The sequence below is a fragment of the Rhinolophus ferrumequinum genome, chromosome 6 (genome assembly GCF_004115265.2).
Source record: "Rhinolophus ferrumequinum isolate MPI-CBG mRhiFer1 chromosome 6, mRhiFer1_v1.p, whole genome shotgun sequence".
Lineage (NCBI taxonomy): Eukaryota > Metazoa > Chordata > Mammalia > Chiroptera > Rhinolophidae > Rhinolophus > Rhinolophus ferrumequinum.
In genome coordinates, this window is record NC_046289.1 from 53,596,348 (window position 1) to 53,618,503 (window position 22,156).

Genomic DNA, 22,156 nt, shown 5'->3' on the forward strand with positions numbered 1-22,156 from the left:
TCACATTGTGTGTTCACTACACAGAGTCAGTTCTCTTTCCATCACCATATATTAGACCCCTTTTACCCTCTTCTAGAGCCCACTTCCCCCCCTACCCTCTGGTAATCACTAAACTATTGTCTATGTCTATGAGTTTTTGTTCCTTCCTTTTTTGTCTTGTTCTTTACTTGTTTTCAGTTTTATATACCACACATCAGTGAATTCATATGGTTCTCTACTTTTTCTGTCTGACTTATTTTGCGTAGCATTATAATCTCAAGATCCATCCATGTTGTCACAAATGGTCCTATTTCATCTTTTCTTACCTCCGAATAGAATTCCATTGTGTATATATACCACAACTTCTTTATCCATTCATCTATCAAAGGACATTTTGGTTGTTTCCATGTCTTGGCCACCATAAATAAAGCTGCAATGAACACTGGAGCACACATGTCTTAATTGATAAATGTTTTCAGACTTTTTAGGTAGATACCCAGGAGAGGGATTGCTGGGTCATATGGTAATTCTATTCTTAATTTTTTGAGGAACCTCTACATTGCCTTTCACAGTGGCTGCACCAATCTGCATTCCTACCAACAGTGTATGAGGGTTCCTTTTTATCCACAGCCTCTCCAACACTTGTTACTATTTGTCTTGTTGATGATAGCCATTCTAACTGGTGTGAGGTGATATCTCATTGTAGTTTTATTTGCATTTCTCTAATGATCAGTGATGTTGAGCATTTTTTCATATGTCTATTGGCCATTTGTATGTTGGAAATGTCTCTTCAAGTCCTCTGCCCATTTTTAATTGTATTGTTTGTTTTTTTGTTGTTGAGTTGTATGAGTTCCTTATATATTTTGGATATTAGCCCCTTATCAGAGGTGTTGTTTGCAAAAATCTTCTCCCATTCTGTTGGTTGCCTCTTTATTTTGCAGATGGTTTATTTTGCTGTGCAGAAGCTTGTTAGTTTGATATAGTCCCATTCATTTATTTTAGCTTTTACTTCCCTTGCCTTTGGAGTCAAATTCATAAAATGTTCTTTGAAAACAAGGTCCATATGTTAGGTACCTATGTTTTCTTCTATGCAGTTTATTATTTCAGGTCTTATGTTTAGGTCTTTGATCCATTTGGAGTTAATTTTGGTACATAGTGACAGAGAGCAGTCTAGTTTCATTCTTTTGCACATGGGTTTCCAATTCACCCAGCACCATTTATTGAAGAGTCTATCTTTTCATCATTGTATGTTTTTTGTTTCTTTGTAAAAAACTATTTGTCCATATTTATGAGGGTTTATTTCTGGGTTCTCAGTTCTATTCCATTGGTCTCTGTGTCTGTTTTTCTGCCAATACCATACTGTTTTGATTATTGTTGCCCTGTAGTACAAGCTAAAGTCAGGGAGTGTGATACCTCCAGCATTGTTCTTTTTTCCTCAGGATTACTTTGACTTTTTGGGGTCTTTTGTGGTTCCATACAACTCTGATGATGTTTTGTTCTATTTCTTTAAAATATGCTATTGGGATTTTGATGGGGATTGCATTAAATCTGTATATTGCTTTGGGTAATATGGCCATTTAAACTATGTTCATTCTTCTAATCCATAAACATGGAATATCTTTCCATTTCTTTGTGTCTTCTTCAATTTTTTTAAAAAAATGTCTCATAGTTTTCAGTATATAGGTCTTTCACATCCTTGGTTAAGTTTATTCCTAGGTATTTTCTTCTTTTTGTTGCAATTGCAAAAGGAATTGTTTTTTTTTTTATTATTTCTTTTTCTGAGATTTCATTGTTAGTATGTAGGAATGCAATGGACTTTTGTACATTGATTTTGTAGCTGGCAACTTGACTGTATTCATTGTTCATTGACTGTGTTCATTGTTTCTAATAGCTTTTTGGTGGAGTCTTTAGGGTTTTCTATATATAACATCATGTCATCTGCAAAAACTGACAACTTAACTTCTTCATTCCCAATCTGGATGCTTTGTATTCCTTTCTCTTGCCTGATTGCCCTGGCTAGGACGTCCAATACTATGTTGAAAAGCAGAGGTGATAGGAGACAGCCCTGTTGTGTTCCTGAATGTAGAGCAAAGGGCTTCAGTTTTTCACCATTAATTATGATATTAGCTGAGGGTTTGCCATATATGGCCTTTATTATGTTAAGGTATTTTCCTTCGATACCTATTTTATTAAGTGTTTTAATCATAAATGGATGTTGTATCTTGTCAAACACTTTTTCTGTATCAATTGATATAATCATATGATTTTTGTCCTTTATTTTGTTTATGTGGTTATCACATTGATTGATTTGTGTATGTTGAACCATCCTTGTGCCCCTGGGATGAACCCCACATGGTCATGATGTATAATCCCTTTTAATGCATTTTTGCATTCGATTTGCTAGAATTTTGTTTAGGATTTTTGCATCTGGATTCATCAGAGATATTGGTTTGTAATTTTCTTTTTTTTGTGTTGTCCTTACCAGGTTTTGGTATCAGGGTAATGTTGGCCTCATAAAATGAGTTAGGGAGTATTGTCTCTCCTTCAGTTTTTTGGAAGAGTTTGAGTAGGACAGGTTGCCTTTTCTTAGTGCCACGGTTGAAAAAGAGAAAAATTCACTAATCGGGAGAATATATTGGTCATACACTATGGAACAAATGAACCTACTTTGACCAATTTTTTTTTCCTAGTGAGTTGATTGAGTTTTGGACAAAAGTGGCTGGCTACTTTTGCACAACTGATGCTGAGCCATAGGGTAGCCTTTCTAACAGAAAGTGATTTACGATAAATATTTTATACAGAATTGTTGGGGAATGATATATTCTGGTAAACTAAAAGTTATCACTGAGACCATATACAGATAAGCTCTTTTAGAAAGAAAATCAGCATTAAAATTTACCCAACACAAATCCTATGTTGAAAGTAATATAACTTTTATAGGTTCAAATACTGACTCAATCATTCAAATTCCTTAAAAGCATGCACCAGAAGCTGATTGTGGATGACTGAGCAGAAAAAGAGTTTCTTACAAGGTTTTGGGAAGCTGATAGACTCATTGGCCTGAGTGGAGAAAACGAACTGAGGTTAAGTTCCCAGGAACCATATCTAAAACCACACCTCAGTAGGACCACTGGCACGTTCCCCAGCACCAGTGTCACCTATACAGCATAAATCTGGACTTGCAATTATTCCCAATCCCCAAAGCTGGATACCTTTTCTGTCACCCCCAGAAACAAAATATGGATTCCTCCCAAAGCATCCTTTATTAAGTTTCTCACTTGTCAATCTTAGTCTCACATGGAGTCAGAGCACGTGTCCATGTGTTACCTTCTAAGGAGGCTGGGAGAATGGTTTTTCTAGGTTCTATCTTAATATGAGAAATGATGTGGGGGATTTTCCAGACATAGCAAGGTGTTTAAAATGTGCTGGGTCTCCAGAAAGCCTTACAAATACCCACTACACTGAATGTCTTTGGGCAGATGATGTAATCTCATGGAGCCTTAGTTTTTCCATCTGTAGAATGGTTTGAAGTTGCTTCCTTGTATCTTTTCACAAAGCTGGTATATAAGCAAATAATTTGTTGTCCAAATAAAAGTCCAGGGTTCCAGAGGTACTTTCTTACTTCTAAGAATTCATGACTAGCCATGACATATCTGATTTTCATATTGGCTCTCAAGGTTTCTGGAAAGTAGTAAAAACATTGTTGGGGAAATTTGTAACTTACTTGTTGCCCTATTTATTACTATGTTCTCTACTATGGAGCATGAGCCTACCAGAACAAAAACTAATTTCTCTTTGCTTATGGAGGAGGCCCAGGCATAATAGATTGTCTTCCCCAATCTAGGATTCAGTTGATATGTGTCCCAATTTATGGGAATTATTGGGAAATGAAAGATGGCTCAGCACATTCCATAGCTTTATTTACAGTATCTTCTCCCAAACTGACTTGAGAGAATTTTGGTTCTAGGTGTGGGGAAATGTAATGAGTAAGGCTTAGGCTGTTTTATAGATTTATTAAGCATTTACTTATGTGCTAAAGACTGTGCTGTGCTTCCCATACATTATCTTATTAAACTCTTACTATAATACAATTCTATGATATACTCATATATGGTATTATCATCTCCATTTTATATATCAGGAAACTGAGTCTCAGAGAAAGGGTTATTATTCCAAGTCACAGGGGTTGTAAGTGACAGATCCAGGACTTGACTTGAAGTCTATCTGATGCTATAATTGGTGCTCTTAACCACTAAGTATGGTATACTGTGAAGCCCTCAGAACTCTGTCCACACAAAGGGCTGGTCAGCCCTCGAGTATAGAACATCACGGAAGCCCTCCAAATGGTGTTTGGTTCCAGTGAAGTCAAGACCCCAACTGTCCAGCATCTGTGATTTTGTTCTAAGGGCCATCTTTACATTTCATTTGACCGTTCCCTGTAACTTAATTCAGATTTAGTTTTGTTCTTTTCCCTCCCCCAACTTTTCATTTTATTTTTTTCTCACCCAGCTTGGTTCCTGTTTTGGATAAAGATATTTTTGTCTCACATTTCATTCATTTCTGACCATGGATATCCTGGAACTCTATTCCTGGGTCCTCCTAAGGGACTGGTGCCAAATAAATGGTTCCTTGGCCCTTAAAACTGGGCAAGTGAATGCAGAACCTTCTCCAGTCCAGGGAAACATTGCCTACTCCATCAGCCTCAATGACACCGTGCTATCCCTTTCTTCCATCTCTACCTCTGCATTAGAGGATGATTGATGCCCTTTGATTCTATTTTTTTTTTATTCTCTCATCTTTGAAAAGGAAATCTTATTTATTTCAAGACTTTAACTAGGACCCTAGACTTTCAAATCAGGACGTTTGGCTCCAACTTCTTTCTCAGCCTCTATTTATATATCTCCAATTGCTAGTAGATATCTGTCTTCATAACTCTCGCTCATAGCATGGCTGAAACAAAACTCGTCATAGTTTCTTTCTCTCCTGCCTCAGTCCTCCTTTCTAATTTATTTCTAACTGTAGCCAATATTAGAACCATGAGTATCCCTATTGGTATCTTAGGAACAGATATTTAAATTTGGATAGTTTAGTATTTTTCATAAAAGGACCATAAATTCTTATTTAATAAGATCTGTTTCCATCTGTCTTTTCTGGGCTTTGGTAAACAAAGAAGTTCACAGTCAAGGGTAGCATTAATCTTGGACATTGAACGGTAGATAAAATCAGAAGTCTTGAACCAATGAAGCACACTACAGTGGGACAACCAGATAACTGGAAAGGTAAAACATTATTAATATTTTTTTGAGATGAGATACCTGTCTTCCTGATTCTAATTCTCTCATTCTAACACATATTTCATCTCAACAGAAAATAGTTAGGATATTTTTTGGGGGGTTACAGGTGTCGCAGCAGGGATTATATCAACTTGTTAGCTATAAAAACTTCTGGATTGATTGTTAAGTTGTAAATGGCTTTGTCATTCACCTTGGCAGATTCAAAAGCAGATTTTATGACTTGCTTTAAAATAAAGTTTAACTTAATTCTTTCATTATATACCAAGGGACTATCTTTTTGAATTATTTAGGTCTTACTAACAATCCCATGACATATTATCCCTCAGCTGTGATGGATTGAGATAGGATAGATCTGCTTTTAGTGCTAAAGGATTCCCAAGACATCACTTTAAATCTAGTTCACGAATGATTGTCTCCTCTTGGCGTCCATCATATTATTAATTACAATCAGGAATAATTTAAGTGCCATATAGGGCTATAATGCTTACTGTAATATAGATAGCTAGAGACAGACACGTTTGTGAAGTTTAGAACTGGCCTAATCTTTAAGGTACTTGCAAAATGTAGAAAAGAATGTCCTCTGTCATCCTTACGGGCAAAAACTACCATGGGATGCCATAAATTTATGTGCCTCCCGAATTTATGTCTTGATTTTATCATGTGATATTTGTATTTATATTTATACTATATTTGCATAATGTATTAGGTTGGTGCAAAAGTAATTGTGGTTTTTGCAATTATTTTTAACCTTTTAAACTGCAATTACTTTTGCACCAACCTAATATAAAAATGTATAATATAATATATAATTATAATTAATTTAAACATTCATTTATATTAATTACCAAATCAAAATATTTTTGAAACCTTTCCTAGCACTAATTTAGTTCCTTAAAGTGTTCCCATAGATATTTCTATGAACCCCCAAGATGTGTCTCACATGTGTGCAACGTAGTTCATTGAGTGCAATTGTTACCAGTATTTTTTAGTATTTTTTTTTTATTGTGGTAAAACTACATAACATAAAATTACCATCATAACCATTTTTAAGTGTAAAGTCAATAGTGTTAAGTATATCCACATTGTGGTGAAACAGATTTCTGGAACTTCTGCAAATCTGAAACTCTATACGCATTAAACAACTTTAGTTTTCCCCTCCTCCAAACTCCTGGTAACCACCATTATGTTTTCTGTTTCTATGAATTTGAGTACTTTAGCTACCTCATATAAGTGGAATCATACAGTATTTTTTTTCTGTGACTGTCTTATTTTTCTTAGCATACTGTCCTCAAAGTTCATCCACATTGCAACATATGACAGTATTTCCTTCCTTTTATAAGGTTAACTAATATTCCATGTGTGTGTATATCACATTTTGTTTATCCAGTCACCTGCTGAAGTATACTTGGGTTGCTCCCACCTGTTGATTATTATGAATAATGTTGCTATGAATATGGGTGTATAAATGTCTATTTGAGATCCTGCCTCCAATTCTTTTGGATATTTATCTAGAAATGGGATTGCTGGATCATTTAGTAGTTCTATTTTTAATTTTTGGTAAAGTTGCACCATTTTATAATCCCACCAACAGTGTACAAGAGTTCCAATTTCTCTACATCTTCACCAGCACATTATTTTCTGTTATTATTATTTTTGATAATAGCCATCTTCACAGATGTGAGGTGATATCTCACTGGAGTTTTGATTTGCACTTCTCTAATGGTCTGTGATGTTGAGCATCTTTTCATATGCTTGTTGGCCATTTACATACCATCTTTGGAGAAATGTCTATTCAAGTCATTTGCCCATTTCTAAATAGGATTTTTGTTATTATTTTTTTTGTTGAGTTGTAAGAATGCTTTATATATCCTGATATTAACCTTTTATTATACATATAATTTACAAATATTAATATTTCCTCCCATGTTTTAGATTACCTTTTCACTCAGTTGATTGTGTCCTTTGGTGCACAAAGTTTTAAAGTTTGATATAATCCTACTTTGTCTATTTTTGCTTTTGTTGCCTGTGCTTCTGATCTCATGTACAACAAATCATTGCCAAGCCCAATATCAAGAAACTTGTCCCCTATAATTCTTTTTTTCTGAACGTCTCAAAGTTTTAGTTCTTGCATTTTAGGTCTTTAATCTATTTGAGTTAATTTGTGTATAACGTATAAGACATGGTACCAAGTTGTTGGTTTTTTTAAACATGTGGATATCTAATTTTCTCAGCATCATTTGTTGAAGGATTGTCCTCTCCCCATTGTATGGTCTTGGCATCCTTGTAGAAGATCATTTGACCATGTATGCAAGGGTTTATTTTGGGGCTTTCTATTCCATTTCATCGATGTGTCTGTCTTTATGCCACTATCACATTGTTTTGGATGTTGTAGCTTAGTAATATATTTTGAAATCAGGAAGTGTAAGCCTCCTACTTTGTTCTTTTTTTCAAAATTATTTTGGTTATTTGGAGTCCCTTGAGATTCCATATTCATTTACTTTTTCTATTTCTGCAAAAAATGCAGAATTCCCATTGGGATTTTGACAGGGATTGCGTTGAATCTGTAGGTTGCTTTGGGTAGAATGGACGTCTTAACAACATTAAGTCTTCCAGTCAATGAATGCAGGATGTTTTTCTATTTATTTGTGTCTTCTTTAGTTTCTTTCAGCAATGTTTTGTAGTGTTCTGTTTACAAGTCTTTCACCTCGGTGGTTAGGTTATTCCTTAGTATTGTATTCTTTTGATGCTATTGTAAATGAAATTGTTTTGACCACCGGTATTTACTCCAGCACCCTCTACTGACCATACATACATGCAAAGCTGCTTGAGGGAGCCTTGCTACTCTCTATGCTGCAAGTGCCAATTGTGGACATGCCATTGTCTAATTCAAGGGTGTTTTCCTCCTTATGTCCCCCAAAATACCAGTGCTCAGGGCACCAGGAGGTTTCCAGATTATTTGCAGTAGTCAAATAAATGGCTACCTCCCCACTGTTCCTAAAGCCCCCAGGCTGTTCTGCTTATGTCTCTTCTCTCAAAGTCCATTTGTTTCTGTTCCTCAGCCCTGGCCACAGTCTTATAGACACTTGCATCAATTTTAGGACTTTACCTAGTAACAATAGGCTTACATATACTCTAAGGGTTTCAATCAAGTTAGTCAGAGATACTCGTGTGTGTGTGTGTGTGTGTGTGTGTGTGTGTGTGTGTGTATGATGGGTATATTTGGAAGAGAGATTTAATTTATCCCAAATTAAAAAAAAGTCATTATGGATATTGGTTTGGTACATATGATTCATTTCCCCTATTATCACCTCAAACACAATTGATTTTGGGAAAAATATAAAGGAACCATGAATATACAACTATATATCTATATATCTGTGTAACTTTAGTCTGACTTGAATGGACAGGGTGGTATTGGTCAGAGGAGAAGGAACTAAAGAAGATTGGCAAAACCTACCTGCTCCAGAGAAATCCTGAGCATGAAAAGAATCAGTTTAACAGATCCTCAGAGATAGCTTCAGCCTCTTGACTGAATAATTTCTGACATCTAAGTGTTGGAGATGTTTCTTTGCAGATTTAAATAATTTCTTGGGTAAAAAGAGAGTTTGGCATAGGTTGACATGATCATGAAAGTTTCCTTGGTGGCTTTCTGCTTTATCTGGAAAGATGGAATCCTGCAAAGGCCATGGATTAAGCAAGTTCTCATTGGGAACAATATGGCCACTTCTTTGGAAGAACAACTAGGACTGAAAAAAATCAAGACTCTTTCTTTTCCCATGTCCCAGTCTTTTCTGATGTTCATCTGGTGGGTAGGTGGCTTGCTAGGAAATATGTAGGTCGCAATCAAGGATTGCCAGTACCTAGAAGTCCTTCCTGAGTAGGGAGCCCAGCAGGGTGGGCAAGTGTCTGTTTCTGAAGTTAACACAGATAGAGATGATTTGACTTTGCTGACTAGTACTACTCCGTAGCTCCCCTCCTCCCACAACACACACACACAGACTTAGGGAGTAATCCAGATTATTTTTAGGGTGAATGAATACGTGTAACTTCATTGACAAGTGACAAGATATGCACTCTTTGCCCTTTGTGTAGGTGTAAGACTGACTACATTTTTGATTGGGAAAGTAGCTCAGGTTTATAACTCATCTAAATATGATTTGGTCTCTAGATAAGACATGTCTAAAACATATTTTGTTGTTTTTATTCCAGAATAATTTACCAAGACTAGTTGCACAGAATTGAATTAGGAAAGAAGGGTAATACATTCATTTCAGCAGAAAATTGACTCAGTCAAAAACATGATATAGTGACATCTTAGGTCATAAACATGATGGGTATTGGGAAGAGAGATTTAATTCTTCCCAAATTAAAAGAAAGTCATCGTGGCTATTGGTTTGGTACATGTGCTTCATCTCCCCTATCATTGCATCAAGCACAACTGATTTTGGAAAAAGATAAAGTAAAAAAAAAAATAATAAAAAAGAAAAAAAAAGAAAAAGATAAAGTAATCACGAATATACAACTATTTGCCCATTGGAAATAAAGTCACCAAACTTTATTTTAATTCAGTGGCAAAGATTATTCAGATATGCTGGCAATGAGCCAATAGAAAATGAATGCTTTCTTTTCCCGTTGCAAATGAGTGCTGAGAGAGAGTTTGGCATGCTTTCCTTGTACCATAGACTGGGTGTACCTCAATTATTCTGGATGATTTCACTAGCAATGGCTATAGCACTCAACTGACTATAGAAGTTTAGGGGCAGAGCAGCCAAAGGGTTAGTTCAAGACGGATAAGCTTGGAAATATCGAAGTCAGCATCATGCCCCAGGTTTGGATAAGGCAGTCTCCACTGTCCTAAGAGAGCTTAATTTGGTGAAAACAGTGTTTGGGTTCCTGTTGTATGCTACATCCTTTGCCAGGGACTGGAGAAATGAAAATAAATGAGACATTGTCCTTGTCCTTGAGAAATGGCAAGTGCTGATAGGAGAGCCTTATGAGATCTGACAATTAAGTTCATGAACTCATCCTAGGAATAGTGCTACACAACTCATTGCTGAATATCACTATGATCACCTTTAAAGTACTCCCTTTGGGAAGCTATGCACTGATGCCAGCGCCTAGTCCACCCTTCAAAGCAATTTTGGAACTCTTTTTCTGGAATGTCCATCAGAGCTGTCGTTGTAATACCCTCGATGTCCTGAATGTCATCAAAATGTCTTCCTTTCAATATTTCCTTTATCTTCCGGTAAAGAGAAACATCACTGGGGGCCACATCTGGTGAGTAGGGAGGGGGTTCCAAAACAGTTATTTGTTTACGGGCTAAAAACTCCCTTTGCTTTTGTTCATCGGTGAGCTCATTCGGGACCATTTTTACACACACCTTTCTCATGCCAAGATTTTCAGTTAAGATTTTCCTGTTTCTTTATTAATGTTTACTTGGTCTGCCATGTTTCTCACAGTCAGCTGACAATTTTGACACACAATTTGACGAATTTTTGCAATGTTTTCGTCAGTTCTGCTCCTTACTTGGCTGCCCTGACCTCCCTTCATCAGTGACGTGTTCTCTTCCCTTAGAAAAATGTTTAATCCATCTGTACACTGCTGTTTTCTTCATGGCATTATCCCTATAAACTTGGACTAACATGTCCCTGATTTCACTTCTACTCTTGCAAAATTTCGCAAGACATTTAATGTTTGTTCATTGCTCTGATTCAAGCTCAGATATTCTCGCCATGGCACACAAAACACACAACAACAATGAACGCCACTCAGCAAGACACCACCACACGTCAACAGGAACACAGCTGTGAGATACTGATACTATACCAAGGTTATGAAACCTTGCCGAGCTGTTTGTACAGTGCTGCCAATGTAAGTGCACATTGGCAAGTTCGTGAACTTAAATGTCAGACCTTGTATGTACATGTTATTCATTTGAAGGAACCTGGTATATGAGTTTTTAAAATAACCACCCCCACCATAGAGTTTGCATTTGTTCATTAGCAAATGCTTCATTTTATTTACTATTATCTAAATTTCCAATTTAATTTGCATGTGAAAATAGTCTGTTTTAAGGTACATGGTTACTTTCACAGATTTCCATATGCCAGGGCTGATATTTAGCCAGCGTACATATATGTCATCACGACAAGTGTTTGTTCTGACTGGCAAGTGCCTAAACCATACTTGCTGTTAAATATTTTGAGTGTTGCCCAGACATATACAGATATATCCTAAGCTTATGAATGAGGCAAACCAGCTAACGAAGGCAAAATTAATAGTGAGAAAAACAGTCATATTAGTATCTAATGTTTAATGAGTGCTATGTGCCAAACAAGATCCTATGTGCTGTAATACGTATTATCTCCTTGAGTCCTCAAAACGCACTTCATCATATCCATGTTATGGAATAATGAAGGCAGGGAGGACATGAGACTTACCCAATGTCACATAGCTAGTGAGTAGTGAAGAATAGATTTGAATTCAGTCTATTTGTCTTCCAAGTCTGTGCTCCTAAACTATATACCATTTATCAACCTATGCTCCAGCCAAACAGGTAAAGATGTAAAGAGATGGGAAATAAATATTCCCTGCCTTTCTTAGAGAGATTAGAACAGGAAAATTCATTTGTCTCTGGCTGAGTGAGGAGTCATATTCTGATTTTTTTCCAGAAGGCAAAACAAAAGGAGAAGAGCTCTGACCTTACCCTTCATTTCATCGTATTTCCCACTGCCCAGGGTGCAGCCCGATGTATCAGCCAAACTGATCATTTATGTTCCCCCTCCACATTCTGTGATTTTCCTCTTATGCACTGTTGCTCATGCCTTCTGTCTCGAATTCCCTTTCTGGCCTACAAGAGTCCCTAATTCATTCTTCAACGTCCAGGTCAAAAGTTGCTTTCTCCATGAGAACTTTTAACATTGCTCAGCTAGAAGTAATCGCTTCATTTCTTTAACTTCAGCAGAATTTGACTAGTGCCTCTCTTAAGTACGCATCGTGTTTTTCCTTGGATCATTGACATGCATGCTTAGTACACAGTCAGTGGAAATAAGCTACTTGTGTTTAAGTCCCAAATCTGTCACTTGCTACTGTGTGACCTTGTGAAATTCACTTCAGTTTGCTTATCTTTAAAATTGCTATATACCTCACAGGTTTACTGGGAGGATACAATAAGTTTAACATATTGGTATTTAAAGTTCTTAGAATATTTTGCACACAATAAGTGCTATATACGTGCTTGCTATAATTGTCATATTGTCATTGTTATATATTTTCCTACTAGATTTTAAGCTTCTTTAGAGGAAGACCCATGACTGATTTATCTTTATATCCTTTAATTTGCTTAAAACAAAACATGTAAGACGCGTTCAATAAGTTTTGTTGACTGAATGAAGAAAACACAGAGGCAGGAGAACACTTTGATTAAAAGCATGGGCTTTGGAGCTAGCTTTGAGGTCTGGAGTTCCTATATCTTGCTCTGCTGCTGTGGCCCACTTGATGCCTCTGAATCTTAGCTTCTTTATTTATAAAATGGGGAAAATAATGGTATCTAGTTTACAGGGTGGTTATGAAGATTGAATGAGATAATCTGTATAAAATATTTGCTCAATAAACTTGTATGGTAAGCATTTAATGCAATTAGCTATTGTTTTTACGAAGCTTTGTTCATAGTTGAAAGGTAGTGTTAAGAGGGCAAATCAGTGCCTTTCCCGTTGGTCTTTCTGGAGCACGAAATTCAAGCTCACGCAGCAACAGGGGCAAAACTGCAGCCTGAAATTCTGGAAACTGATGAAAAAGAATAAACCAAAAGTCTCTGAACCAAAGTCAAGATTCAGAGTGATTTGTAAAGTTTAACTTCCTTACTTTCTAAATATTAGGTTTAGAAAAGTGAAGAAATCTGTGTGCTGTGTCTTACATTTCATTTTGCTGAGATCTATTTTGATAGCTTCTGAAGTCTGGCTACTTTATAAAACTATTTCTAATACAGTATATGCTGAGACACCTGGTTGCACTTCACTGGGGTCTCGAGGAGGGAGAACCATCTCAGATCTGAGGGGAAGGGAAATCACATCCATCGGGCACCTCCTCTGTGCTTTTCAGACTTCCTCTCAACTATTTTTAAATACATTTTGCAGACAAAACCATGTGAACTCAGCCAAGGCCACAGGGCGAGGCAGTAAGTGTGGAAGGGATTTGAACACTATTCATCATCTCTCTGCTTCAGAACCTGCTTCCTGTGGAACTTGCTCCTCATGACCTGAGCAGACCTTTCTATCTCCCTGCAGTGTCCATTTCTGTCTTCAGAGTCAGAGTCTTTAGGACCAGGATAAAGAAAAAGAATCCCCTGGTCCTCCTCACGCCTCCTGCTATGATAACGCCAAGACCTCCATCAGGTTCTCCCTCTGCCTCTGACCTGTTCTGCTTTCTTCTTCTCCCTTGTTACAAACCTCTTGCACAGAAATATCATTACCACCATTGTTGAGGAAGTACCATTTCCCATAACGAAGTGATTAAAAAACACAAACTGGGTTTATTACTGAAGGCAAAATGATCTGGAAGTTTCCAAATATTGGTGAGTAGACAGGTTGCTCAGGAATCACATAAGGGGAGTTCCTTAAATACATCTCAGACCCACTGCTGGAGAGATTGATTCGGGAGGTGAATGGTGAGGCCAGAGAATTTGAAGTTTTTAAAAAACCTTCCCTTGATGATTCTGCCACATAGCCAGATATATGAATTTATGGTCTAAATAAACCTCATTGTCCAGATTAGGGGAGAAACAGATTTCCCCACCACTGATGCCAAGCAAAGAGACGCTTGTTCTTCCTTAGGAAGTTGTATTATACTGGGAGCCAGAGCACAAGAACCTGAATCAACAATGCCTGAGACTGGCAGTGTGGCTGCAGGAAGTTTTGTGAGAAGCTGCCTGCAGGAGCTAAGCTTTGCTCTGGGTGACATAATGAGTAATAAATCATGGGCTGTGCCTCTAAGCAGTTTGCAGTCTCCCTGTGAGAATATGCCCAGCATACATGATAAGACTGGTGATTTGTAAATCATATTAAATCCAACATTATAAACTCAGACAGTAGGATTGGGAATTCAGGGTGATTTAGATTAAATAGTGGATGCCTTCATATAGTGAGACAGCAAAACTGGTTTTAACATCGGTGAAATTTTGGTCACATTCTGAGTGCCTCACTTTAGGGGGACAGTCTCAAGGGACGAACCGGGAGGTAAAGGAATTTGAAGTGCTGTGACTGGGTTTTTTAGCCTGGAAAGGTGACTGACATCTGTGAGGTCATGTGAAGAGGAACTTAAACTTGCTAACTGTGGACCTAGAAGGCTGAGAACTGGGGTGTCTAGGTACAAGATTCATGAAGGCACAGGTTGGCTTGAAAAAGGGAAGGGATTTCTAATGACTGAGGCTCGACATTCATTTGGAAAGAATGGTATAGAGGGGATTCAAAGGTCAGAGATAGCTTAGGTTAGGCTCCACGTCTGATGCCACAATTCTAAGAAGGAAGTGATGAGAAAGACAGAGAAGGGAGGGAGTGAGAGAGAGAGTGGAATAAAAGGGAGCTAGTGAACAAAAGAGAGAGAATGTGAGGGAAAAGTGAGATAGAGAGGGAAGAGGATTTGAGAAGGGGCACATAAGAGAGCAATGTTAAGGCATTTGGGCAGCCTTGTAGTAGCCATCAGAATTTAGGTTGAATAATGGAGTTTTAACTGGAGTGGAATCTTATGTATCCAAAAGCAGGCTCATATGAGTAGTCTAGGGACATGGATGATATTTCTCTTTTGACAGAATTCCCTTGAATGTCAGACTGTATGTTTCTGCTCAGTCTTTCCTGAACTTGTAATCACTGCTGCTCTTTGTGTCATGAGGGAATACAGTTGCTAAATTTAAACGGGCTGTTATTAAAAAAAAAAAAAAATTCAGGAAGCATGTACCTAATGGAAGAGAGAATAAAGAGGAAGATTTACAATGAATTTACCTTTTTCCTGTCAACCAATAGTATTCTTAAGCAAAACCTGAGGGCATATAAATGTGAAATGTTATTTCAAGTGACTAGACATTTATTTTAAACAGTTTTTCTTTTTAAGCAGACATGGTGAAAAGTGTAAAATACATCCTTAAACAGTTATAAGGTGTTTGATTGTGAAAGAGCAGCATGTAATGTAAGATGCCAGGAGTTAACTTCTCAGGTAATGGCTTTGGAGACTTTCTTCTTTAATTATAGATTAAAGCAGACCTTGGCAGAGTCCTTTTGAATCAATATGAAATACAGAGCATAAATCAATACAATTACCCAGTATAGTGTAGAAATTCTTAAAAAGAAAATGAAAATCACAAATTGTGTTAAAGAAAAAATGATTTTTACTTGACAATGAATCCATTTTGACCAAATTAAAAATGGTGCTGTATAGATGCATCTGTACTTACGTAGATTTCTTATTTGTTAAGAAATCTTATTTGTTAAGAATCAGGATGTGCTCCTTTTTCTCTTTACTAAAATGACCCAGGTTTAGAAATCAGTGTCTAATTTCAGTTCTGTCATTAATTAGTGGAAAATTATTTTAATTTTCTAGGTCCTGGTTTTCTTAACTTTAAGAGAGTTGGACTAGATGATCACGGAGAGTCCCAGTTTCTTAAATGTATTATGATTCTCTTATAAGCAAGATTTTTGAAACTGACTGATTCCAACGAGTTTGAAGAAATATTAGCATATGTAAAAGCATTGAAATAAGAGGAGGGAAATTTGGTAAAAAAGAGTAAAAGTGTTTATTTGCCTAGAACAGGGATGAACAGCTGGTGTGGAAGGAAATATTAACTCAACTGGTGGAGACGATGAACCTTCTACTTATATCGGATTTCATACTTCACAAAAAATTTCTGGTGTATAGTCGTGTTTGAGACCCTAAATGAGGAATTTTTAATTTGAGAGGCAACTGGAAACATTGCAGTTTTTGAGGAGGATGATATGTGTGAAATGATGCTTGAATAATTGGTGATTTCTTAAGGTAATATTTCTAAATCAGAACAGTGCCTGGTATATCACAAGTGTTTGTGAGATAAAATAAAATGGATGTTTTGGTAAGAAGAGAGGAAGGCTGGTGGGGAACCACTGCTAATATCATCTTTATGCTGAGATATGAAGCAAGTGAAACTTGTTTTCTGAAGGTGCCGAAGGCACTTGCATTTCTCTGGCTCCCCTTGTTTTCTTTCTCTCTTAATTTTCATTAGAAGACCATGCTTTTTTTCTTTTGTTTTCTTTTTTCTCCTTTCTAAGTATGGTCTCAGCTAACTGGAGCTGAGCCATCTAGTAATTTTTTTCTTTTAAAAAATTAAAATTTTCTTTTTAAAAAATTTCTTTTTCAAAAATACAAGAACTATATAGTATAGAGAACTATAGCAGAGTCCAGAGACTGGGTAATATTTTCAAACAAAGCAATTTATCTTGACTAATAACCGTAATTACATTTGTAAAATCCCTTTGCCGTATAACCTAACATATCCACAGGCAAGATATCTCATTATATTCATAGTCCCAGGAATTAGAGCAGGAAATCTAATAGAGGAGTGATATAGACAGAGAAAAGCTGATTGGAATGGGTTGAAGAGAGAATGGAAAGTGAGGAGTCAGAGACACAAATTACTGACCCTTTTTAGAGGCATTTTGCTGCAAAAGAGTGCAAAGAAATTAAGCAATAACTTGTGGGGAAAGTGAGTCAATATAGAGCTTTTCTTCTTTTTTTGGTTGGGAAAAATAATGTCATGTTTGTGTTCTGTTTGGAAAGATTCAGTAGAGGTAGAAAAATTGATGAGGGTGAAATTTCTGCAGAAGTTTTTGAATAGGGCAAAAGGGGTGGAGTGAAATTGGAGGGGAAGGAGTTAGATAGGAACATGTTTCTATCTTAACAGATGGGAAGGCGGAGCATGCAGGGTGATGCTGTCAGGTGGATTGATATGCTAGCTGGAATCTGAGTATGTCAGTAATTGGTAATGACCAGGTTCAACATGTAAACTTGGGGGTCAGTGTTTGAGGTAGGATGAAGGACAAGATGATGAGGGAAGAGGGGGTTGAGGAACATAGCAGCCAGGGTATTAGAAGGATCATTTATATGTTTATTGAAATTGCCAAAAAATTAAAAGAGGAGTAGTGTTAGAATGATAGTGAACCAAGAGCTAAACTCAGTGAGAAACGAGGTGGGACTGGTCAGGGGGTTGCTGGTTGACAGTAGCAATGACGGGGTATGAGGTGATGTAACCTGATAACTTGAACTTCAAAGCTGGAGGTTTTTTAGAGAAATAGGATGGAGACTTAAAATGGTAATGAAGAACAAGGATGACAGCTACTAAACTTATATGTCCAGTGGTTTGATAGCTGTGGAAGAAAACGAAGTTTCCCTTGTGTGAGCTTCAAGGAAGTAGCAGCCTCATGGGAGACAGTTTTCAGTTAGAACAAGGTAGTAAAAGGAACTCTCAGAGAGGTACATGTCGAGGCAGAAAGTAGAGGGGATTTTGTTGATGACTGAATTCCAGAAAGCACAGCAGACTGGTTTCAGGAGTTGAAGAGGGTTGGAAAGGGGGAAGAAATAGAAGGTGTATAAAGCCTGATGAGTATTGGAATGTGGGTAATGAAGGATGATTTTGGAATCTGGAGATTCTTACAATGATTGATATAATCAGTTATGAAGGGCTTAAATAGATTAGTGCTGGTGGATTCAAGCAAACGGCTGCAGCAAGGCCATGAGTGTTGGGGAGTAAGGAATGCAATTATTGACATATTTTTTGTCCATTATGGCAGGATCTGTAGCCAAGTTCAACATGATCTAATTTATGACAAACAAACAACCCTCACTTGCCTGTTGGAAATGCCAACTCCCCAGTGCCAAGGCACCAATGGCTCAGCTTTCCAGCAAAATGTTAAATACTTGGCTGATTTTAACTGGGAAAAAAGCAGGTGAGCAGAGTTTCTTCTGAAGACATTCATCCCTCAGCCAGGTTACCGTTACCTGTGATGTTTAGGTAAGAGGTGACAGGAGAAAGGCAAGTATTGTGGGTATGGGTGACTCTTCACTTTTTGGAAGGAAGGAGATCGTCTTCAAGTGATGACACCCAGACATGAGAATGCCGCAATGAGCCCAGATGGATACATTTATAATTTACTGGGAAACCTTCCAAATTTAACAGTTTCTGGTACCTGCATGAGAAGCTAACAACTATGAAGTAACAACTTCATAGGAAAAGCTGCATGTGGAAAACTTCCTTGGGCATGAACACTCACAAAAGTGTTGATAGAAGCACCAAGTATTAGAACCCAGAAGGGCCTTAGAGATCACTAGAGATTTAGTTTTGTGGTTTCCAAAATTTTATATTTTTCAGGAGAAGCTTTATTATATTTTATTTTTTTAAAGAAGTCTTATGAGGAATCACAGTATATGTAAAACAGATAAAAATAAAACTGCCTTGAGTGGTTTTTGACATGCTTCTGAATTCCTATTATTTGGTCTCTACCACTTTATGAGAGCTCATGAGTACCTTTGGGGAAACTTAAGGGATTGTGTAACACACAGTTTTGATAAGCATTGATCTAAATGTCTTGGCTTGGATTACCCCCCAAAGCATACTGTGCAACAAGGATTTGAAAGCAAGTTGTTCAGGAGATGGTCCCAGGGACAACAAGGACGGGAGGGCGAATGACATGGGAAAGGGAAGGCAGCCAGTATGGGGTGCATTAATGTGTAGGTTACCACTGTGAAAACCTGGGAAGACAGTGTAGGACATACCTCAGAGTTACCCCACCTAAGGGAAAAATAAACTGGTTTTATTTATGTATCAACTACCATGTGACATCAGTCAAGAATTGTTCCAGGGTGTTAATTCCTTACCCACTCTGTGTGTGGCAGAGTTCACCCTTGTGGCCAGAGAAAGCCTTTAGGCAGAGAGTTGCATGTGTCTGCAGTAGGAAAACATGCGGGTGCACTGAATGGTGACTAAGAAGCACAAATGGGTGGTGCACCAAGGGTGTCTGCAACATCTTTCTTTTGAAAGGAAGAGAAGAAGCGGTCCTGAGGAGGTAGAACATGATTTTGGATACTTGTCTTCTGATGGCTCATGCTATAAGACAGTCTCCTGTCTCTTAGAAAAAAGCATACCAAAAGCAATTTAAACATGGCGTCCTCCAAATTCAACGGGTCAGCCGCAGCGCCTGGGAAAAGTGAATTTCGTAACCAGAAGCCGAAGCCGGAGGACCGAGATGAATCAGAACTTCTCACTGTTCCTGATGGTTGGAAGGAACCAGGTTTTTCCAAAGAGGACAATCCTAGAGGACTCTTGGAGGAGAGCAGTTTTGCAACTTTGTTCCCAAAATATAGAGAGGCTTACTTGAAAGAGTGCTGGCCATTGGTACAGAAAGCCTTGAATGAACATCATGTCAATGCAACCTTGGACCTGATTGAGGGCAGCATGACTGTTTGTACGACAAAGAAGACTTTTGATCCATATATCATCATTAGGGCCAGAGACCTAATAAAACTGTTAGCAAGGAGTGTTTCATTTGAACAGGCAGTACGAATTCTTCAGGATGATGTTGCATGTGACATCATTAAAATAGGTTCTTTAGTAAGAAATAAAGAAAGATTTGTAAAAAGAAGACAACGTCTTATTGGTCCCAAAGGATCTACATTGAAGGCATTGGAACTCTTAACAAACTGTTATATTATGGTTCAGGGAAACACGGTTTCAGCTATTGGACCTTTTAGTGGCTTAAAAGAGGTTCGAAAAGTAGTCCTAGATACTATGAAGAATATCCATCCAATTTATAATATAAAAACATTAATGATTAAACGAGAGTTGGCAAAAGATTCTGAATTAAGATCACAAAGTTGGGAAAGATTTTTGCCTCAGTTCAAGCACAAAAATGTGAATAAACGCAAGGAACCGAAGAAAAAAACTGTTAAGAAAGAGTATACACCATTCCCACCACCACAACCAGAAAGTCAGATTGATAAAGAATTGGCTAGTGGTGAATACTTCTTGAAGGCAAGTCAAAAGAAGCGACAGAAAATGGAAGCAATAAAGGCTAAACAAGCAGAAGCTCTCAGTAAGAGACAAGAGGAAAGAAACAAAGCTTTTATTCCACCTAAAGAAAAACCAGTTGTGAAACCTAAGGAAGCTTCTACTGAAACTAAAATTGATGTCGCTGCCATCAAGGAAAAGGTTAAGAAAGCAAAGAATAAGAAACTGGGAGCTCTTACAGCTGAAGAAGTTAAGCTTAAAATGGAAGTCGATGAAAAGAAAAAGAAGAAAAAATAGAAACATGCAACAAAAAAACCACAAAAAGCAAAAACCAAACAAACCCTGAGCTAGAACTTATTAAACTATCTCCTTTTGTAAAGGATTTTGAGATATTAGGGCATTAGTTGCCTTATGTGTAAGAAGTAATACACTGATTACTTTTTTGAGTTTTTTTTGTTCTTTATAACAGTGCTTATATATACATCTGTTCTTTATAAATATAAATTATTATATTCTCCATTTGTTTTTTGGAAAATTTTATACTAGAGGGTAGTATATATATGTCTTTGTGTACATTGCACCTAATCTGTTCCAGGCAGGTTTTGTCTAAAGCATGATTTTAGGAATAATTGTTTAGGTTGTTATAATAAAGATTTTTTTTGAATGTGGCTATTGTAATTATCCAATAAATCAAATGATGCCAAAAAAAAAAAAAAAAAAAAAAAAAAAAAAAAAAAAAAAGAAAAAAGCATACCTGTTAAAAAATATATGAAGTTGTTCAACAAACATTCACTAAGCACCGAGTATGTGCCAGGCACTGTTTTAGGCACTTGAGATATATCAGGAAACAGACCATTCCTGGTCTAATTATGCATGTATTCTAGTAAAAGAGATAAGGCAATAAACCATAAATGTAAGAAATAAATGAATTACATAATAAGTTAGAAGGTGAAAAGTATCATGAGGTAAGGGTAAGGGAGTTAAGCAGTAGATGATTGCAAAGGGGGAAACACAGATTCTGGATGTAGTTTGAAGGCAGAGCCAACAGGGGTCGGGAGTAAGAGACGGCTGAGGGAGGATTGTAATTTTCAATAGGGATGGTCAAGAGAGTTTTCATTGAGGGGCACCATTCATGGGAGGTGAGAGTGGTAGCCATGTGGGTATTGACAGGCAGAGTATTCCAAGCAGAGGGAACAGTCAGGACAAAGGCTTTAAGGAAGGGGCCTATTTTAGCAACAGCGAGGAAACCTGTGTATCTGGAGCAGAGTGAGCGAAGAGGCAAACAGTAGGATATGAGGTCAGAGATGAAGAGGAAGCCAGAAAAATGTGGGGCTTTATAAGACTCTGGGTTTACTCTGAGTTGGTTGGGAATCACTGGAGAGTTTGAGCAGAGGAGTGATATTATCTGACTTAGGTTTTAAAAGAACCACTTCGATTGTAGCTTTCAGAGTAGACTTCAGGGGCCAAGGGTGGAAGAAGGGAGACCAATTAGAGTGCTTCTTAGTCATCCATGTAAAAGATGAAGGTGGCTTGACCTAGCGTAGGATTATAGCAGGGGACATAATGAGAAGTGGATCGAGTCTGGACAGATTTTAAGGGCAGTGACAGCTATTGGACATGGTTTTGGATGTAGGGTATGAGAGAAGAAAGGAATGAAGTATAATGCCAAATTTTTGGCCTGAGCAACTAGAATAGTGCTGTCATTGAGATAGTGAAGAATGCCAGTGGAGTAGATTTCTGGGGGAACAGGAATTGAATTATGCACTTTTTAGTTTAAGATGTCAAGTAGACACCAAATGGACATGTTGAGTAGGCAGTTAGGTATATGAACCTGGCATTCTGAAGAGCTGTCTAGGCTAGA

General features: G+C 37.4%; 1 protein-coding gene across 1 annotated transcript; it reads left to right on the forward strand.

Moving 5' to 3' along the window:
- Window positions 1–19,444: 19,444 nt before the first annotated feature.
- LOC117022894 (KRR1 small subunit processome component homolog) lies at window positions 19,445–20,989 on the forward strand. The gene has a single exon (XM_033107104.1). The coding sequence runs from the start codon at window positions 19,450–19,452 to the stop codon at window positions 20,590–20,592; it is 1,143 nt and encodes a 380-aa protein (XP_032962995.1). The 5' UTR covers window positions 19,445–19,449; the 3' UTR covers window positions 20,593–20,989.
- The last annotated feature ends 1,167 nt before the right edge of the window (window positions 20,990–22,156 follow it).

Bases quoted from the DNA above. Each gene is read 5' to 3' on its own strand.
- LOC117022894 (XM_033107104.1), top strand. From the start codon at position 19,450: ATGGCGTCCTCCAAATTCAACGGGTCAGCCGCAGCGCCTGGGAAAAGT.